Below are 19039 nucleotides of genomic sequence, written 5' to 3' on the forward strand. Positions count from 1 at the left end.
TGGACTATTAACTGTTGGCGTAAAGAGCTAATAAGGAGGATCTCAAATATGGTAGCTCATTGGTCAGGTTTTGAGGAGAAACCCATAAGATCTAGTCATCTGTCTTTCAACACCTACTTCTCTTTGATCCCCAACTATTCAATACCCAACCTCAGTCCAACAATTGTGCACTATTACTTGAATGGATATCACACCCAGAAGGTAAGCAGGTGAAAACATGGAGCACTAGGCCTTTTGAAATCAATACAACTGATCTGTGCTGTGAGACAAACATACACACATATGTACAGAGTGAATAAGCATTTATAATCTGACACCATAATAGCAACTCATTACATTATTCCCAGTCATTATATTTGTATATAACACCATCATATACTTTCTCTACTCATGCTAGTAGCAGGTTATTATAGTTATTTTAATCTCTGGATATTGCATACATATTAGTAAACAAGAATATAGGGAGATATTAGGAGCTCTCCAATTAAGTCCTATAAAGGTAAGTGCTACACTTATGAAAAACCCTGGGCCAGGAAATCAAATGAAAATAAAAGTATAAAACATGGGGCCCTTGATTATCCCTATTGCTGTATGTGTTCATAATAATAAACAAGAGCAGTTTCATTGATCGGATCAATGCAAAACTCTTCACGAGAGGTCTCTTTTCTCACAGATAGCGTGACACTTGTACGTCTCGCTGGCACATGGGGCGTCATTTATCTTCCCTTTGAAGGTTAGGTGACAGCAGTTTTCTGTTCCGTCGCGATCATTTGGTTCCCCTTCCAGCCAAAATCTTTAGAAATAGAAAAAAAAAACAGTTTTCTACCTTTAAAAGCCACCGTATTGTATATCATCATTGAAATTTTGCCTGACAATGGAAAGCAATGTTAAGGGGCAGATTTACTAAAACATACTCAAACATTTCTCATATTTTTAATTGACTAAACTCATTTCCATGAATGTCTGACAAAGTAAAAAAAGTCAGCAGAGGACTTTTTCCAAATTGTTGACCCAAAAACCCCAATTTTTTGAATTGTTGCACAAAAATCCGAATTTAATATATATGTATATATATATACAGGATAGTGTGACATTTGTATTCTATATATACAGTATAGTGTGCCATTTATATTCTATATATACAGTACAGTGTGCCATTTATATTCTATATATACAGTATAGTGTGCCATTTATATTCTATATATACAGTATAGTGTGCCATTTATATTCTATATATACAGTATAGTGAGACATTTATATTCTATATATACAGTATAGTGTGACATTTATATTCTATATATACAGTATAGTGTGCCATTTATATTCTGTATATACAGTATAGTGTGCCATTTATATTCTATATATACAGTATAGTGTGCCATTTATATTTTCTATATACAGGATAGTGTGCCATTTATATTCTATATATACAGTATAGTGTGCCATTTATATTCTATATATACAGTATAGTGTGACATTTATATTCTATATATACAGTATAGTGTGCCATTTATATTCTATATATACAGTATAGTGTGCCATTTATATTCTATATATACAGTATAGTGTGCCATTTATATTCTATATATACAGTATAGTGTGCCATTTATATTCTATATATACAGTATATTGTTACATTTATATTCTATATATACAGTATAGTGTGCCATTTATATTCTATATATACAGTATAGTGTGCCATTTATATTCTATATATACAGTATAGTGTGCCATTTATATTCTATATATACAGTATATTGTTACATTTATATTCTATATATACAGTATAGTGTGCCATTTATATTCTATATATACAGTATAGTGTGCCATTTATATTCTATATATACAGTATAGTGTGCCATTTATATTCTATATATACAGTATAGTGTGCCATTTATATTCTATATATACAGTATAGTGTGCCATTTATATTCTGTATATACAGTATAGTGTGCCATTTATATTCTATATATACAGTATAGTGTGCCATTTATATTCTATATATACAGTATATTGTTACATTTATATTCTATATATACAGTATAGTGTGACATTTATATTCTATATATACAGTATAGTGTGCCATTTATATTCTATATATACAGTATAGTGTGCCATTTATATTCTATATATACAGTATAGTGTGACATTTATATTCTATATATACAGTATAGTTTGACATTATAGAATATATGACCAGAGGCCACACCTTTAGATTAGAGGAACAGAGCTTCCATTTGAAGCAGCGTAGGGGGTTCCTCACGGTGAGGGCAGTGAGGTTGGGGAATGCCCTTCCTAGTGATGGGGTAATGGCAGATTCTGTTAATGCCTATAAGGGGGGCCTGGATGAGTTTTTGAACAAGCATAGTATCCAAGGCTATTGTGATACTAATATCTACAGTTAGATGTTGGTATATATGGTTAGGTCGGTAAGAGTGTGTGTATATACTGTATGTGCACTGAGGTTCATTTGTAGGGGTTGAACCTGATGGACTTTGGGCTTTTTTCAACCCAACTTAACTACATAACATGTATTACACTCCCCCTTAGTGTCTTTTTGTAGAATTGGCCTATTCAAATTAACAGCCATTTTATTTGCCCTTTGTCCTTCTTTACTGGGTTCCAGGGCCCATTTCCTCTATCACTAATTAGGGGCACATTCCTCGACTTACTCAGATGATGCTTTGAGGATTGTTCCATCAACCCATGTCCATATTTGATTAATCTTCTGGAGACCAATCCAGTACTGATCTATACCAGTTTTACTGGCAAGATATTTCTAGAGAAGCAAAAAAAAAAAACCATATTGGGGCTATTTAGTAATGGCTGACTTTGTCCTGTTTCTCTGAAAACAAAAATGTTGCTGTGTCTCAATAATAATATCTGGGATTTTCTAGAAATAGTGGAAATATAATAGCGAATAATGAATAAATAAGTGAAACATGAGACAAATGTACCATTAGATTAAAAAAAATGTATCTTTTTGCAAAGAATAAACACAACATGTCCCCCAATAAACACAACATGTCCCCCAATAAACACAATATGTCCCCCAATAAACACAACATGTCCCCCAATAAACACAATATGTCATTACAGTAGGCTGAACAGGAAAACAGGCATTTAGAGAACAGGAAAGGTTTTTATTATTAACATTTGTTTATAAAGTGTCCATAAAGTTTCCATAGCGCTTTACAATAACTTAGGGGGGCACTCTGATTTAGAACAACAGATATCTTGCAAGATATATCAGATTTGCAGACAGGTCCAGACAGAGTGGTCTCTATAGACAAAAAATGCTTATTCCACTAGCCTTGGAGCCAATTATTTTGTATAGTGGCTTCTATTGGCTATTGCCATTGGCTGTTGCTATTGGCTATTGGCATCACAAACTTTAAAGTTGAGTCTTCTAATGCTCTGTTTGCACTTCTGTTTGTATCTTACTGGAGCAGATTAGTCATGTATTGACTGTGTGTAAATATTCTTGAACCATACAAATGTTTATGTAACATTAAATTATTAACAATAAAACCCTCACTTTATCAGCTGCCTTATGTTTTATGCACATTTGTTTTACATGGGTTTCTGTTTTACACAAGGATTGCCTGGAGGCAACTCCACAGTTCCATTGTTAGGTAGCTTCTTACTATCCTTACTTTATATAGCAACAATATATAACAGGTCATAAGATCCGTTATCCAGAATGCTTATGACCTGGGGTTTTTCCAGGTAAGGGGCCATTCCATAATTTGGATCTCCATTCGTATTGTTTTATTATTACAGAGAAAAGGGAATCATTTAACCATTAAATAAACCCAATAGGGCTGTTCTGCCCCCAATAAGGGGTAATTATATCTTAGTTGGGATCAAGTACAGGTACTGTTTTATTATTACAGAGAAAAGGGAATCATTTAACCATTAAATAAACCCAATAGGGCTGTTCTGCCCCAATAAGGGTAATTATATCTTAGTTGGGATCAAGTACAGGTACTGTTTTATTATTACAGAGAAAAGGGAATCATTTAACCATTAAATAAACCCAATAGGGCTGTTCTGCCCCCAATAAGGGGTAATTATATCTTAGTTGGGATCAAGTACAGGTACTGTTTTATTATTACAGAGAAAAGGGAATCATTTAACCATTAAATAAACCCAATAGGGCTGTTCTGCCCCCAATAAGGGGTAATTATATCTTAGTTGGGATCAAGTACAGGTACTGTTTTATTATTACAGAGAAAAGGGAATCATTTAACCATTAAATAAACCCAATAGGGCTGTTCTGCCCCAATAAGGGTAATTATATCTTAGTTGGGATCAAGTACAGGTACTGTTTTATTATTACAGAGAAAAGGGAATCATTTAACCATTAAATAAACCCAATAGGGCTGTTCTGCCCCCAATAAGGGGTAATTATATCTTAGTTGGGATCAAGTACAGGTACTGTTTTATTATTACAGAGAAAAGGGAATCATTTAACCATTAAATAAACCCAATAGGGCTGTTCTGCCCCCAATAAGGGGTAATTATATCTTAGTTGGGATCAAGTACAGGTACTGTTTTATTATTACAGAGAAAAGGGAATCGTTTAACCATTAAATAAACCCAATAGGGCTGTTCTGCCCCCAATAAGGGGTAATTATATCTTAGTTGGGATCAAGTACAGGTACTGTTTTATTATTACAGAGAAAAGGGAATCATTTAACCATTAAATAAACCCAATAGGGCTGTTCTGCCCCCAATAAGGGGTAATTATATCTTAGTTGGGATCAAGTACAGGTACTTTTATATTATTACAGAGAAAAAGGAATCCTTTTGAAAACTTGAATTATTTGATTATAATGGAGTCTATGGGAGATGGCCTTCCAGTTAATTTGGAGCCTTCCGGCTAAGGGGTTTCTGGATAACAGATGTCATACCTGTATACAACTCTTTGCACAGATAGCTTCCGTTCCATTCCATTCATAGAGTAAACATACAATGGGGGCAGTTTTGTCAAGAACCAATTGCATGCTTGAATATTTGTAGGGTAAAAAGAAATTGGTGCATCTGGTAGAAACCCACAAAACATGTAAGGATAGTTTTGGATTGAAGGATTGAATTTTGGTCAGAAAAAGCAAAGGAGGGTGCTAGCTATCTATATATTGCAAAAATATCAACCCACAGATGATGTGAGCTATAGTTCCCATAGCAAATGAAACTAGATGTCAGTCAGGCAATAAAAGCCTTACCTGCTCCTTGTCACTGTTAATGAGGACCAGCTCACTATCCATCCTTGCACAATAGAGACGGGCCTCTATCCATGTCATTCGATTTACTTCAAAAAAATAAAGGCTTCCATCAAATTTCTTCCAACAAGAACCACATTGGAGTTTCTCTAAAAGTGAAGACAGGGTCAAAGTTGACTTTATTGGTGCATCTGGTTGGCTTTGTATGCTAGATACTTCACTGAAGGTCATCTATAAATTACCACCACACTGGCATACGTTTTAACTTGACAAACACAGAGTGATACTCTCAGGCAATTCAGCCATTCACCTGTCACTGGTGTTTGTGGGAGCTCAATGTGAGCATCCCTGTAGGGCCATATCCCCATCTACATGTGTAGCCAACTCCCTACCACCAGTAACAGCTGAGAGGTTTAGCTTCTAGGGAACATGGAATAGATAGTGTCGATCCTTCTTGGCACAAGATTAAAAGAGAAGGATATTTACAATCCCAGAGGGGTTCCAAAATGTTAGGCACCCCACAGTGATTGTAATCACTTAGCTGATACCCCAGGCCTTTGCTCCTGTTAGCAGAAAACTACACTAGCCTGGGGTATCTATGACCGAGTGTTCATTTTCCATCTTTTGTCTTTGTGCCGCTTGTGCCAATAATTGTGACTTTCCTTCTCCTTCAATTACCATTTAGTATTGCCTGCAAAATGCTCTGAGTGTTATTCCTTCCCTAAAGAGGGCTGGGGATTACTGGTATAGACAATTACATAATATACAGATAGTTACATAGTTACATAGTTACATAGTTACATAGGGTTGAAAAAAGACCAGTGTCCATCAAGTTCAACCCATCCAAGTAAACCCAGCACACCCAACCCACACCTACCAATCTATACACTCACATACATAAACTATAAATACAACCACTAATACTAACTGTAGATATTAGTATCACAATAGCCTTGGATATTCTGATTGATCAAGAACTCATCCAGGCCCCTCTTAAAGGCATTAACAGAATCTGCCATTACCCCATCACTAGGAAGGGCATTCCCCAACCTCACTGCCCTCACCGTGAGGAACCCCCTACGCTGCTTCAAATGGAAGCTCCGTTCCTCTAATCTAAAGGGGGGGCGCTGATTGTTTTTATGGGAAAAAAGAACATCCCCCATCTGCCTATAATCCCCTCTAATGTACTTGTACAGAGTAATCATGTCCCCTCGCAAGCGCCTCTTTTCCAGAGAAAACAACCCCAACCTCGACAGTCTCACCTCATAGTTTAAATCTTCCATCCCCTTAACCAGTTTAGTTGCACGTCTTTGCACTTTCTCCAGCCATAATTGACTGTACAGCAGGGGTGGGCAAACTTATTGGCTCAGGGGCCACATTGACTTAAAATTTGACAGACGGGCCGGGCCAGCACCAGATGCGTAACAAAGCGTTTTGCATCGCTGCGCTTACATGCAATCTTGCTGCCAAGTCTCACATGATGAGACTTGCGGAGTTTGGATTTTCTGAAAGACAGAAGCGTGAGGTTTGCTGTTAACTTTTCTGAAGGCATGAGTAGCGATCTGGGACTGCAGTCTCTGTTAGGAAAAGCAAGACACACAGGGTCCGCTCTTACCAACTGTGGGATTGGAACCATTTTTGCGGGGCCCCCTTAGTACATTGTCAATTATGCTTAGTACAGGGGAATCCCTATGCTGCCATAGTTTTAAGTCTTATAGGCTTTGTCAAAACACCAAGCAAAGCTGCCATGTCTTCCATATTTTTTTCCCATCTTATATTATGATGCAAGATTATAATCTAGGAAACTCAGGCATGGAACTAATAATAAACCCATTAGGAATATCAGTAAAAAATATCAACTAAGAAATAAGAGACAAGACCTCAGGGTGCACAGCCTTGTGACTAAAATGTAGAATGTAAAATGTCAATTTTTACTGATATTCTGTTGATGCTACTTCTAAAGGTGATTGGTTACAAAAAGCATGCTCAGGAATTCACTGGTTTTCATTAGAGGGCTTAGTGTCCATGGCACTACAAGGTGCCTTCAAACAGTGCCCCCAGCAGCTAGGCTGAACTACTATGGCCTTCGTGTGGACCACTTAGGTGCAAAAAGGGAACAATTTAGAACAGGCTTTTAAGGGACAGTAACACAAAAAAATGAAAATGTATAAAAGTTATTACAATATAATGTACTGTTGCCCTATACTGGTAAAAATTGTGTGTTTGCCTGAAAGACTACTGTGGTTTATATAAACAAAGCTGTTGTGTAGCCATGGGGGCAGCCATTCAAGGGAGAAAAGGCACAGATTACTTAGCAGATAATAGATAAACTCTGTAGAATACAATGGCGTTTTATCTGTTATCTGCTATGGAACCTGTGCCTTTTCTCCTTTTTCCATCTTGAATGGCTGCCCCCATGGCTATAGAGCAACTTATTTATATAAACTATAGTGTTCCTGAACCAAATACACAACTTTTAAAAGTGCAGGGCATCTATACATTATGATATAATTACTTTAAAACAATTTCATTTCTTACTGTTCCTTTAAGACTCATTTCTCTCTGCTGAGTTATTTAAAAAAAAAACCAAACAAACAAACCTGTGCACAGACTTCTACTTACATTTATCGCTTATCTTATCTACTCAAAAGGAGATCTCCTTCCCAGGGGGCTGTGCGTGCGTGGTCTGCCTTAGGACCGTAAGTGCAGAGGTTCAAAGATAATGCCCTGCAACCGTGTCCAATCGCATTGCACGCACAGCCCCCTGTAAAGGAGATCTCCTTTGGAGTAGATAAGATAAGCGATAAATGTAAGTAGAAGTCTGTGCACAGGTTTGTTTGTTTTTAAAATAACTCAGCGGGGAGAAATGAGCCCCGGAGCTTCAATGTCTGTGGGTGAAAGGGAGGGTGGAGTAAAAGCTCCTGTTTTTCAACGCAGCGCGGGCCGGATTAAAAAGACCAACGGGCTGGACGTGGCCTGTGGGCCATAGTTTGCCCACCCCTGCTGTATAGGAACCCAATAATATTGCCTATGCCATGTGGGAGGGAGATTTCCAAATTGGCCCAAGAATCTTGTGACTAATGTTTGTCCATAAGTTTCATAATTGTAGGGAGCCATGGCTCTTTCTTTTTGGTACCTAAGGCTAATGTCCCACCTCCCCCTTCCTTTAGGGGGAACTTCATGTGACTTTGGAAAGCCAAAGCGATGTGTAGGCCTTTCCACCGGCGTTTCCCTGGCGAAAAGGCATTTTGGAGAGATTAGTCGCCCGTAGTAGAGAAGTATCGAGGGCGACTTATCTCTCTATGGGACATTAGCCTAAACCTTTCCCCCACTACCCTGCAAGGGTCCAGCTGAAAAAATGGTTTGCATTGTAACGGTGTTCTATTAGTCAGCAGCTGAGGGAAATCACTTGACCTCCCCACCACATCATAACTGAACCTTAAATGAAATGATATAATCTGAGGTTTTATGACTTTTTCTGCTCAGGTCAACCTTTTAGGTCCAAAATCTGGTCAGTATTCCCCCTTAGCTTCTAACATAATAGCACTTATATAAAATCATGGCCATAGTGTTTATACCTCTCTGCGTCAGAATCAGTGGTGGCAATGGTCACCCCCATATTTGCAAGTATATTTGTACATAAGATTGAATGAGAATTATTTTTTGAGAAAACTACAGGTATGGGACCTGTTATTCAGAATGCTCAGGACCTGGGGTTTTCTGTAATTTGGATCGCCATACCTTAAGCCTACTAAAAATAATTTAAACATTAAATAAACCCAATAGGATTATGTTGCCTCCTATAAGGATTAATTATATCTTGGGATCAAGTACAAACAATCATTTTAATATTACAGAGAAAAAGGAAATACTTTTTTCAAATTTCGATTGTTTGATTGAAATGGAGTCTATAGGAGATGGCCTTCCTGTAATTTGGAGTTTTCTGGAAAACCTATCCTGTACTTATATATTGCCAATAAATATATTGCTACTTTTAATTTCTGGATGATATGTTGTTGTGTTGGGCAGGATTGATGCTAGATGGAATGTTACCAGAGACTCATATGTTTAATAAGATTAATAATTCACACATGGATTGTCCACAAAATCCCTTAATTTATTGGTAGTAAGGACTAATCTAGAGGGAGGTGCAGCATCAGACTGGGCCACTGGGGCACCGGGAAAAAACCCCGAGGCCCCAGAGGCCAAGACACTCCACTGATCTGCCGGTCTCCCACATCCCAATATACTGCAGGTACGTTTCATTTAGGCGCACTTGGGGAAGGGGGTCGGACTGGTGTTGGGGGGTGGTGTGTGTGAAGGTGGCGGGGGACAACAGGCCCCTGAGACAGAATCCCCAGTGGACCCTGCACCCCCCAGTCCGACCCTGGGGTGGTGCACCATCCAGTTATTTATATAGTAAATGTGTGGACAACAATAATTTATTAACTAGTTTATAAAACTAAAACTCTTCACTGAGAAAGGTAATTAAAGGGTCCCGAAAAGAGACTTCATGCAGATGAGCCAAAAGTGATGTCACTTGTCAGACAAGACCACCTACAAACTGGCAGCCTTTACTGGCACAGAGGAGACTGGATGGGAGCAGTTGGCATCCCACAAGAGTGACATATGGGTGCCATTCTTTTGCCCCCAAACCTCCTATATACCTGGAGAATGCACATAGTGCACTGACATGGCAAAAAGGGATATGTAAAGGGGATATGAACCCCAAACCCATATATACAAGGTTGGTAGAGCTGCGCCATTAGTAATATCATACAAGAGAGTGCTATGCAGTCTTGAAAAAAAGACACTTAAGGGCCTGAAACAAATAGCACATGGTGTAATAAAAGCCCTTATTTGCAAGTTTGTCTTTTTTCTGCTCCTCTTATCAACACTTATCAACACTGTCTCTGGGGTTGATGCATAGTGTCTGGCAGGGCTGAGTGCTGAATACCTATTTGTTCAACATCTATCTACTGGCATACAATAGAATAGGCACAATCTCAAAATCAGTTACCGTTATTAGTTAGCGAAGTATTTTTCATCCCCTCCACTCGAATTTGAGAATCTGAAAGCAGAGATGATTTGTTCCGTTATTTACAGAGGTGAACAATACTGAATTAGCAATGCCTAAAATGATTACATTATATACAAATGTCATGAATAACCTATAAGTAAACATAGTAGATAAGGTTGAAAAAGACACATTTCTATCAACTTCCACCTTTTTGTCTAACTGAAACCGGCGGGTGAGGTCCCCCCCATTGGAAACCTCTGTAATTTGCCCTGGAGGGGGCAAAAATTCCTTCCTGACTCCAGTATGCCAGTTATACCTGCCCCTGTATCAACTTTTGTCTAAGAATTAATTTCTGTAATTTTGTCACTTTAAAAGAGAAGGAAAGGTAAAAACTAAGCTTTATCAGAAAGGTCTATGTAAATACAGCCATAAGCACTTACAGAAACGCTGCACTGACTTCTCTGTCAAAAGATTTGTTGTCTCTGTTTTCCTGTGCCAGAGACACACAGCTTTCTCCTCTCTCCCCTCTCCTGCTCCCCCCTCCCTCAAGAATGCTAAGAACTCCCTCCCCCCCCCTTAGGAATGTGGATCTGAGCCAATCAGCAGGAAGCTTCCTCATAGTCTTACTAACTGAGCATGTACAGGGGTCTTGGTCTTGGTGCGGGAGCGAGGCATTATGGGAACTTTCTTTACAGAGCTCAGCGTTTTTTTTCCTATGAGGCTTCTGAACATCTGAACAGGAGAAATATGGGGAGACTTAAGGGCACTATTGAGACAACTGAAGGTATGCCTGCAGCTTGAGATTAACTCTTTATTAGCCTTACCTTCTCCTTTAATCTAAGGTTTATGACCTTTTTCTGCTCAAGTTTAATATCACTAACTACATTGCCAGTAAATTTGTAGTTCCGTCCCCGGTCCTAGCTGAAGATTTACCGGCTGGGCTAGTCAAATACCGGGCAAAGGGCAAACCTAGTTATGGCAGTATTTAGTACCACAGCCCTTTTGAAGATCCATTAATGCTAAAACGGGACACAACCTTCTTTTGGTCCAAAATTGATCCCAAGCTGCCCCTAGCCCAGGGGGTACCTGCCGACATGTATGTATGTATGTATATCTTTATTTATAAAGCGCTACTTATGTACGCAGCGCTGTACAGTAGAATAGAATAATACAAACAGGGGGTTATTAAGATAATAATAGATAAATACAAAGTATAACAATAAATACAAATAAATACAAGATACAGTTGCAATAAGTTAAGAGTCAAAGAGACAAGAGGATGGAGGTCCCTGCCCCGTAGAGCTGACATGTCCAGGAGAGGGCGCTACAGGAGCCGGTATTGCTTCCGGTATATGCTGGGCTGAAAGAACTTCTATGGGCTGAAAGATCTGCTGGTACCACTGGGTTAGCTCATGTCGGGAGCACTTTTTGTACCAAAAGAGGATTCTTTCCTAGCAATTATGACACGTTCCTACGGATTTTCATAAGAATGTGTATATTTAGGTTTAATTCCACCATGAAACAGGATTATACTCACATATAACAAAATGAAAGGCAGCCATGATGGTTAAGAGCAGGAACAGAACAATGTTTTGACCCATTACAATGAATACCAGCCGTGTTGGTGAGCATTTCCTCTGAGAAGGTGCACGAACTAAAAGAGTGAAAGAGTTTTCTTTTACTGCGGCCTCAGTATCTTACATAAGTACAAGGTTATTTACAACATAGTTTCCAAATGATGGAGCCTAATATTCATATATTTAATACTTGGCAGAAGGAATAAAAAAAAGTTGGCAAATTTGGACTGAGCCAAATGGATGCTTTTTGGAGGGGGGTCCTGGGCTGGAAATATCTCTCTGTTAATGGGCTGCAAATATACAGATATAGGACCCATTATCCAGAATGCTCAGGACCAAGGGTATTCCAGATGTCCAGGGGTCTTTCCGTAATTTGCATCACCATACCTTAAGTCTACTAAAAAATCAATAAAACAGTAATTAAACCCAATAGGATTGTTTTGCATCCAATAAGTATTAATTATATCTTAGTTGGGATTAATTACAAGGTATTGTTTTATTATTACAGAGAAAAGGGAATCATTTAACCATTAAATAAACCCAATAGGGCTGTTCTGCCCCCAATAAGGGGTAATTATATCTTAGTTGGGATCAAGTACAGGTACTGTTTTATTATTACAGAGAAAAGGGAATCATTTAACCATTAAATAAACCCAATAGGGCTGTTCTGCCCCCAATAAGGGGTAATTATATCTTAGTTGGGATCAAGTACAGGTACTGTTTTATTATTACAGAGAAAAGGGAATCATTTAACCATGAAATAAACCCAATAGGGCTGTTCTGCCCCAATAAGGGGTAATTATATCTTAGTTGGGATCAAGTACAGGTACTGTTTTATTATTAAAGAGAAAAGGGAATCATTTAACCATTAAATAAACCCAATAGGGCTGTTCTGCCCCAATAAGGGGTAATTATATCTTAGTTGGGATCAAGTACAGGTACTGTTTTATTATTACAGAGAAAAGGGAATCATTTAACCATTAAATAAACCCAATAGGGCTGTTCTGCCCCAATAAGGGGTAATTATATCTTAGTTGGGATCAAGTACAGGTACTGTTTTATTATTACAGAGAAAAAAAAGGGTCTTTTGATGTATCACATTGTGCTTTTTACAATGGAAATCCTTGTATTATACTTGATATCCAGATATATCAGATTGTGTTAAATCTCTTACCTTTTCCCAACGCATTTGTATAAGCAGACTCCATTACTTGCATTTGTACTAATAATTCTCTTCTCTCTGTTCTAACATTTACTGTGATAGGGCTTTCTGTCTGCTTTGTCTTTTAGTCACACATTGAAGTCCCTTTATCCACTCTGTCTAGAAATAGAGATAATGCCACATAAAACACATGATTTACCTGTACTTGCCTATAACATGCATATGAAAAAGAAAGAAAAGAATGTTTGAGAGCCACTGCTCTAGATTAGTCTCTTGCACCCTCATCAGGCTTGGGTCCATCTCAGAGCCTTAGAAAGTGTAGGTCCCAAAGCCAATAGCACATAACTTCAATTTTGAATTAAGGAATATGAAAGTGAACAATAGTCCATTAACAATTTGCAATATAACAAATATGCAGCCTTTTCGTGATTTTTAATGTAATTATATAGTTTGGTTCCCTAAGCCCTGCCCCCTGTTCCCCTGCTTATCTGGCTAACTCAATACATGCTGTCTGTAAGCTGCAGAGAAATTGTTCCAATTTCAGTGTTTTAGTCCCTCCTCCTCTGCCAGGATTTCAAATGATGCAGAAAGAGAACTGTTTTCAGCATATAAAAATGAAATTTATTCATACTTTTTGAAGGAACAGATTGCAGTGATAGGTATGTTAGGGGTTTGGTGTGGGTGGTGCGACAATCCTTTTATTATCCAGAAGCATTTTTAGCAAAAACTTTCCATTGTTCTGTTGAGAGGCTACTTGGGGGAACCAGAAGTGCAACAGTAAAGTGAGACTGAAGTTTATCAGAGCGCAAATCACATGGCTGAGGGCACCTGGAAAACTAAGACTATAGTTGGCCCCTCAAATTTCAAAATTAAATATAAAGAAAACTGTTTGCTCTTGGTTTGAATAATGGATTTCAATGCAGGATTCTATTGGAGGAGGGCTATAAACTGACTCATTTTTTTAAAAACAAGTCCTGTGAATCTGGTGCTCCATTTAGGGAAAGGGGGGCGTACGACTACGTCTTCCCCCCCCCCAACCCTTATTGATACAGTGCTGCCAAATGCAAGCAATGATTCATGGGGGAAGCACAAGTCCTTCAGCACAAGACATTAACGATAGGGCTGGGAGCAAAGTGTAAAAAACATGGCGGCTTGTGCCTCTCTTGTGCATTTTGTACCCTATCCCACAGGGTCTTCTAAACTCTTTTGAGAAGGGTCTTCTTTACCTTATGTATTTAAATATAATTTGTATAAATACTGTACCCATACCCCACATAGTCCACACATTTTCTGAGCTCTCTGCACATTCTCTGTTCTCATCCAAACAACCCATGATGATTCCAGGGCACTTTAATGAAAACTGAAGTTCCATGGAATCATCCTGGATTGTTATATCTGAAACATATAATACACAGGCAATAGAACACAGAGAAGATAATCATTTAGGTTAAAACAGGGCTTCTTACCTGCCCAGCATCAGCAGACACTCGATGTAGACTCTTTGTTGGCTCTAAATTATCAGTGCCAACTAGATATTTGCCATCAGTTCTTCTGCCCTGCAGCTCAGCACAGAAGGCAAAGTATTTATTACGACTATCTTTCTATCTCTAGGCAAGTGGTCCCTCCCTATACCCAGTACTTTACGCCTGAGACATTTGGGGAGATTTACTAACCTACTTCCCCTGTAACAAGAGTTATCTGGGCCTTCCCACGCTGTGTTATACCAACATTAGGAGGCGATTAGATGTACTTAGATAGTTCTGCCCTACAGCCAATGGCTTATTGCTGATACCATGAAGTGTGTGCTAGTAAATAGGCAGTGGTTAAGGTATCTGATACTTGTACTTCCTATTCTCTTTGCTACAATCTGTGTACAAGGCTTTTGTATTATCATTATTACACATTTCAGAATACAATAATTTCATCCAAAAACTTCCCCACTGATCTTCTAAGAGTGTTTATGTCTTCTAGTTATGGTTTAACACAATCCCTTAGAGCTTAAAGTCTACATTAGCAGAATACAAATGAGACCAGGTTGGGTTTAGGAAGCACAGCATAAGGGTTGCAACTGCTATTATTTAAGGGTCTATGTAATAAAAGTTTGGTACTGGTCTAGTAACTACAGCAACCACTGAGAAGATAGCATGCATTGGCTGCCTGTTAAAAAGCAAATATTTGGTGCTTTGTCATTGGTGCGTACATATAATTATGTAGAGACACATAGGGTTTACAGTACTTATGGATGGAATTCCCCTACAAATTGCTAGTGCCCTAGTTCCTGAGTCAAAGTATCTGTATCTAGGTTAGCCAAGTGGGATATCTTTGTTATGGCCCATAGAGATGGTTATCACTTCTTGTCACACTTTAATATAGTGATTGGAAAAGGGTGGTTCTTCATCTTTGGTCATCATCTTCTGACCAGGTGGTGGTGCCTGGGAAGCCTGGTTTCAGTAAGGCCCAGTAAAGGTTCCTGCCTTTGAGGGACACTACTTTTAGAGAAAGTCAGTGAACAGGAACCCTCTGAACAGTGAGGCATCGTTAGAAAGAGCAGTCTTGTGCTCCACCTAAGGATTGTTAGAAGGAGGTATCTCTCCATGAAGTATAAATAGCTTCAAGTGAATAAACCAAAGTGCTGAAGGGATTCATGTTTATTATTCTACTTTTTGAACTGTTCCACTGTAGGGTATCCAGACCATTAGCTGGAAACCTAAAGGTTAATCTTTAATTTACCAATCACCTCCACACATACACGCTAATTTCTGTCTTGATTGTTTATAATAACAAATTGTAACTCAATGATATGTGAGTAAACCCTGTTGTGTTTTTTAAAATAAACCTTTTTGAACCTTTGGTATCCTATCAAGTTCTTTATAACAGCTGAGAGGCTTAGTTGCTCAACACCCTCTCCCCTTCTGGGAAAAGGAGTCCATTGTGACCCATGCTCTACCATCACAAGCTGGTAAAGTACATTTTGGTCCAAGAGGGTTACAATTACATGAGAAAAATATGAAATTCTTGTTTTCTGTCAGCAGGTAGTAGGTTACTATGACCCGCCCCCCAGTAGGGCCCGCCGGAGATACTGCGGGAATCTAAAGGTGAGGGTGACGCATGTATGTTTATTGGTGGGGGGGGGGGGCTTATTTGAGTTTTTGCATCCAGGCCCATGGTCCCCTAGTTAAGCCGCTGTCAGCAGGCTCAACAATGAAGGGAACTTTGGGCGTAATGTACTGTACTTTTTGCGTAGCGCATCAGTTTTTTCTCACATCTGGACTTCGGTGATAATTATGGGAATGAGGTATAAGGCCCACAGAGTGCCAAGACATCCCTGTACATTAAACTTCTCTTTGCATGTTGTAACAGCACATATACTATTATTAGGGCCATAAAATTATAACACCTTAGGGCCAGCGTCAGACTGGGGCAGTTGTGGCCCACTGGGGCTACGACCTAAAGAGCCCCTGCTCAGTCTTCCGGCCCCCCCCCGATGTACACACCCCCACCCCTGCAAGTGCGCATACAGTATATGAGCTGCTTCGTGTATGGCAACTCGGCTTAAAAGATTTTGATCGGGTGCCATAGAAGGCGCCTGAGCAAAATCTGCCTTCAGGGCTGAATCGGCAGAAGGAGGTAGAAATCCTATTGTTTCTACCTCCATATTTGACGGTTCAGCCCTGAATGTCAGTGGAGGGTTGAACGATCTTTTGTGTGACCGATGGTCTCACGAAAGATCGAAAATTGCCACGTGTGTGGCCAGCTTTACGTTCCAAACTGAGTGCCACTGCGCCTATTGAAGTAGAGAGACCCTGGAGTTACGCCGCCTCCAGACCAGGAATGTAGCGCTAGGGTTCTCTCAATACCCTGTGTCGATTGCTGCAATTCAGTTGCACCTAAAGAATGGGGCACACGTGTCACTCACACACCAAACATTATGCAACTGAACACTGGAAATGGTGCCAGGAAGATGGCAAAAGTTTTTGGCACAACTGCACATAAAATGCGGCAAATCACATGTGTGGGTGGGTCAGTTTTGAGGAACTGGATGCAGTTCACACAGAATTGTGCCAAAAGCATTTGTGACCACAGCAATGCCAAAATTCTAGGGAAAATGGTGCATTGTAGGACAAAAGTATGGACATTAAACTCAAAATGGCACTTGCAGACGGACATGTGACCTGATGCCCCACTAATGTTATTTTTGGGCTCATCCTGAATGATATAAAATTCCCTAACAATGAACTGCTGTATGACAAATAACGGAAAACATTACATGTGCTCAAAAAAAATGATCAGTTGCAGGCTAAAAATGCAGAAAAAAGGATTTATTAACACATTAATTACGTATGTTAACTGCCTCTGTAATTGCATAGGAAAAAAGGGATAAATAAACCTTAAATACAAATGTTATGCTAAATTGCTTAAGCGGCTTTTTTTCAGTATTTTTGCATTTGACATTAATTATTTTTTTTCTGTTTCAGAGCCATAAGCTTTTATTAACTGCCAATATAAGAAATTTTGTAACAACAACACCACCTGCTGGTCAGTTCCTGTAACTGTACAGTCAGAGAGATAAAGCTTCAGAAGGAAAACAGAGAAGCATTCTGATGTTGCTCTGCTCAGTTAGAGGTTTTTCTTGCAAATATAATATCCCTTGACAAGGCAGTCAATATCATTCCATTGTCTTCCATTGCTTTCTGCGCAGTTCTCTTTGCCGTTCATGTCATTAGGTTCATTGGGAGCCCATGGCCTATAAAAAGAAGACATTGCAATATATGAGGGAACAAGACATTAAGAACTAGAAGGAAGTAGAAGGGTGATTTTCCATCTATGTTTCTACAAAGTATCCTATGGTTTCCTGATACAGGTTCTACCCGTAATCCTGAAACGACCTGTCCTGTTGCTTATGATCACACTGGCATATGACTGAAGGGCCTCAAGAATGATCTGTTAATAGCTTCCTCTTGTGCAACACAATCCTAACATAACCTTTGATTTCAGTAGGCTCTTTGGAGCAGTCCTACAAGGGCAAATTCACAGAACTGACCCCAATTCATTCCATTTGCGAACTGCCTGAACCCACAGGAGTCCCCCCGGGTCAGAGTTGATGAGTTTTACATTTATAATGTCTAAACCAGCATAGGCTAATGGGAATAACTGGAAGTGATTTCAAGCATTTTGCCATCTGCCAACCAAGCAAGAAAATGCTCAGGCAACAAAGTGGGTGAATTTGCCCCATTAGCTATTACTGTACAGCACATACGCACTATTTGGATATGCTTAGAAGGGTGCCAAGCTAATTTACCCAAGTGTGAATAACAAAAACAGTTCTACCCATGTAATGTAAGATCCATGAATGTTATACTTACAGAAAGGTTGGAATGGTTGAGTCTAGCCATTGCCATGATTTTCCTTTCTTAGTCATGCCAATCCAGAAAGGTTTATTTTCCACTAATGGTTCTAAATCATCCTGTGAAAAAGTGATAATATATTATAGATCAGGGATCCCCAACTGTTGTTACCCTGTGAGCAACATTCAGCTGTGTATGGTCCTACCATTTCCTTTTTGTCCTTTAGAATGAGGAGGCTTGAACCCTGTGCAATGCAGACATTTTTAGACTCTTCCCAGGTCAGAGTTGTGGTTGAAATATAATAACACTTAGACTCTATCCCTTGCCAGTTTTCTGGGCAATTACTTAATAATTGTCCTAAAACAAAGAGAGAACACTAATCAGTGATGAGAAATATCGAGGACCGAGCATGAGAAATAAACCTTGTGCCACTCACTACGTGTAATGGGGTTCTTAAGCTTTGTGATCTCTGCCATTAGTCGCTCTTCCATCTTTACTGGGGCATTCAGCTGCACAGATAATACTGAAGAACACAATAAAAGACTTATTATATCTATGAATATAGTATTCCGCATACTAACCCATCAATGTCTGATGGCAAGACATGCAACAAAGCCCCAGAAGATGCAACTGAGGAACACTTGAACTCTTATAAGTGTGCCTTGCTCTTTCTCCTAGTTGTTATGCCTGTTTGAAATAGTATCTGATAG

The 19039-nt window shown here is 39.1% G+C and overlaps 2 protein-coding genes across 2 annotated transcripts; both read right to left on the reverse strand.

Annotated features, from left to right (window-relative positions):
• Positions 1–298: 298 nt before the first annotated feature.
• LOC100486529 (hepatic lectin-like) lies at positions 299–14530 on the reverse strand. Its single transcript, XM_031898160.1, has 6 exons — positions 14451–14530; positions 12997–13143; positions 11783–11899; positions 10246–10296; positions 5229–5374; positions 299–793 (listed from the first exon to the last, which is right to left on the reverse strand). The coding sequence occupies exons 2-6, from the start codon at positions 13037–13039 to the stop codon at positions 767–769; spliced, it is 384 nt and encodes a 127-aa protein (XP_031754020.1). The 5' UTR covers positions 13040–13143; positions 14451–14530; the 3' UTR covers positions 299–766.
• Positions 14531–17523: 2993 nt separating this feature from the next.
• On the reverse strand, positions 17524–18960 carry LOC101731294 (CD209 antigen-like protein A). The gene is made up of 4 exons (XM_031898161.1): positions 18766–18960; positions 18535–18686; positions 18348–18448; positions 17524–17728 (listed from the first exon to the last, which is right to left on the reverse strand). The coding sequence occupies exons 1-4, from the start codon at positions 18902–18904 to the stop codon at positions 17602–17604; spliced, it is 519 nt and encodes a 172-aa protein (XP_031754021.1). The 5' UTR covers positions 18905–18960; the 3' UTR covers positions 17524–17601.
• Between the last annotated feature and the right edge of the window lie 79 nt (positions 18961–19039).

Source organism: Xenopus tropicalis, chromosome 3 (assembly GCF_000004195.4).
Source record: "Xenopus tropicalis strain Nigerian chromosome 3, UCB_Xtro_10.0, whole genome shotgun sequence".
NCBI classification, from domain to species: Eukaryota; Metazoa; Chordata; class Amphibia; order Anura; family Pipidae; genus Xenopus; species Xenopus tropicalis.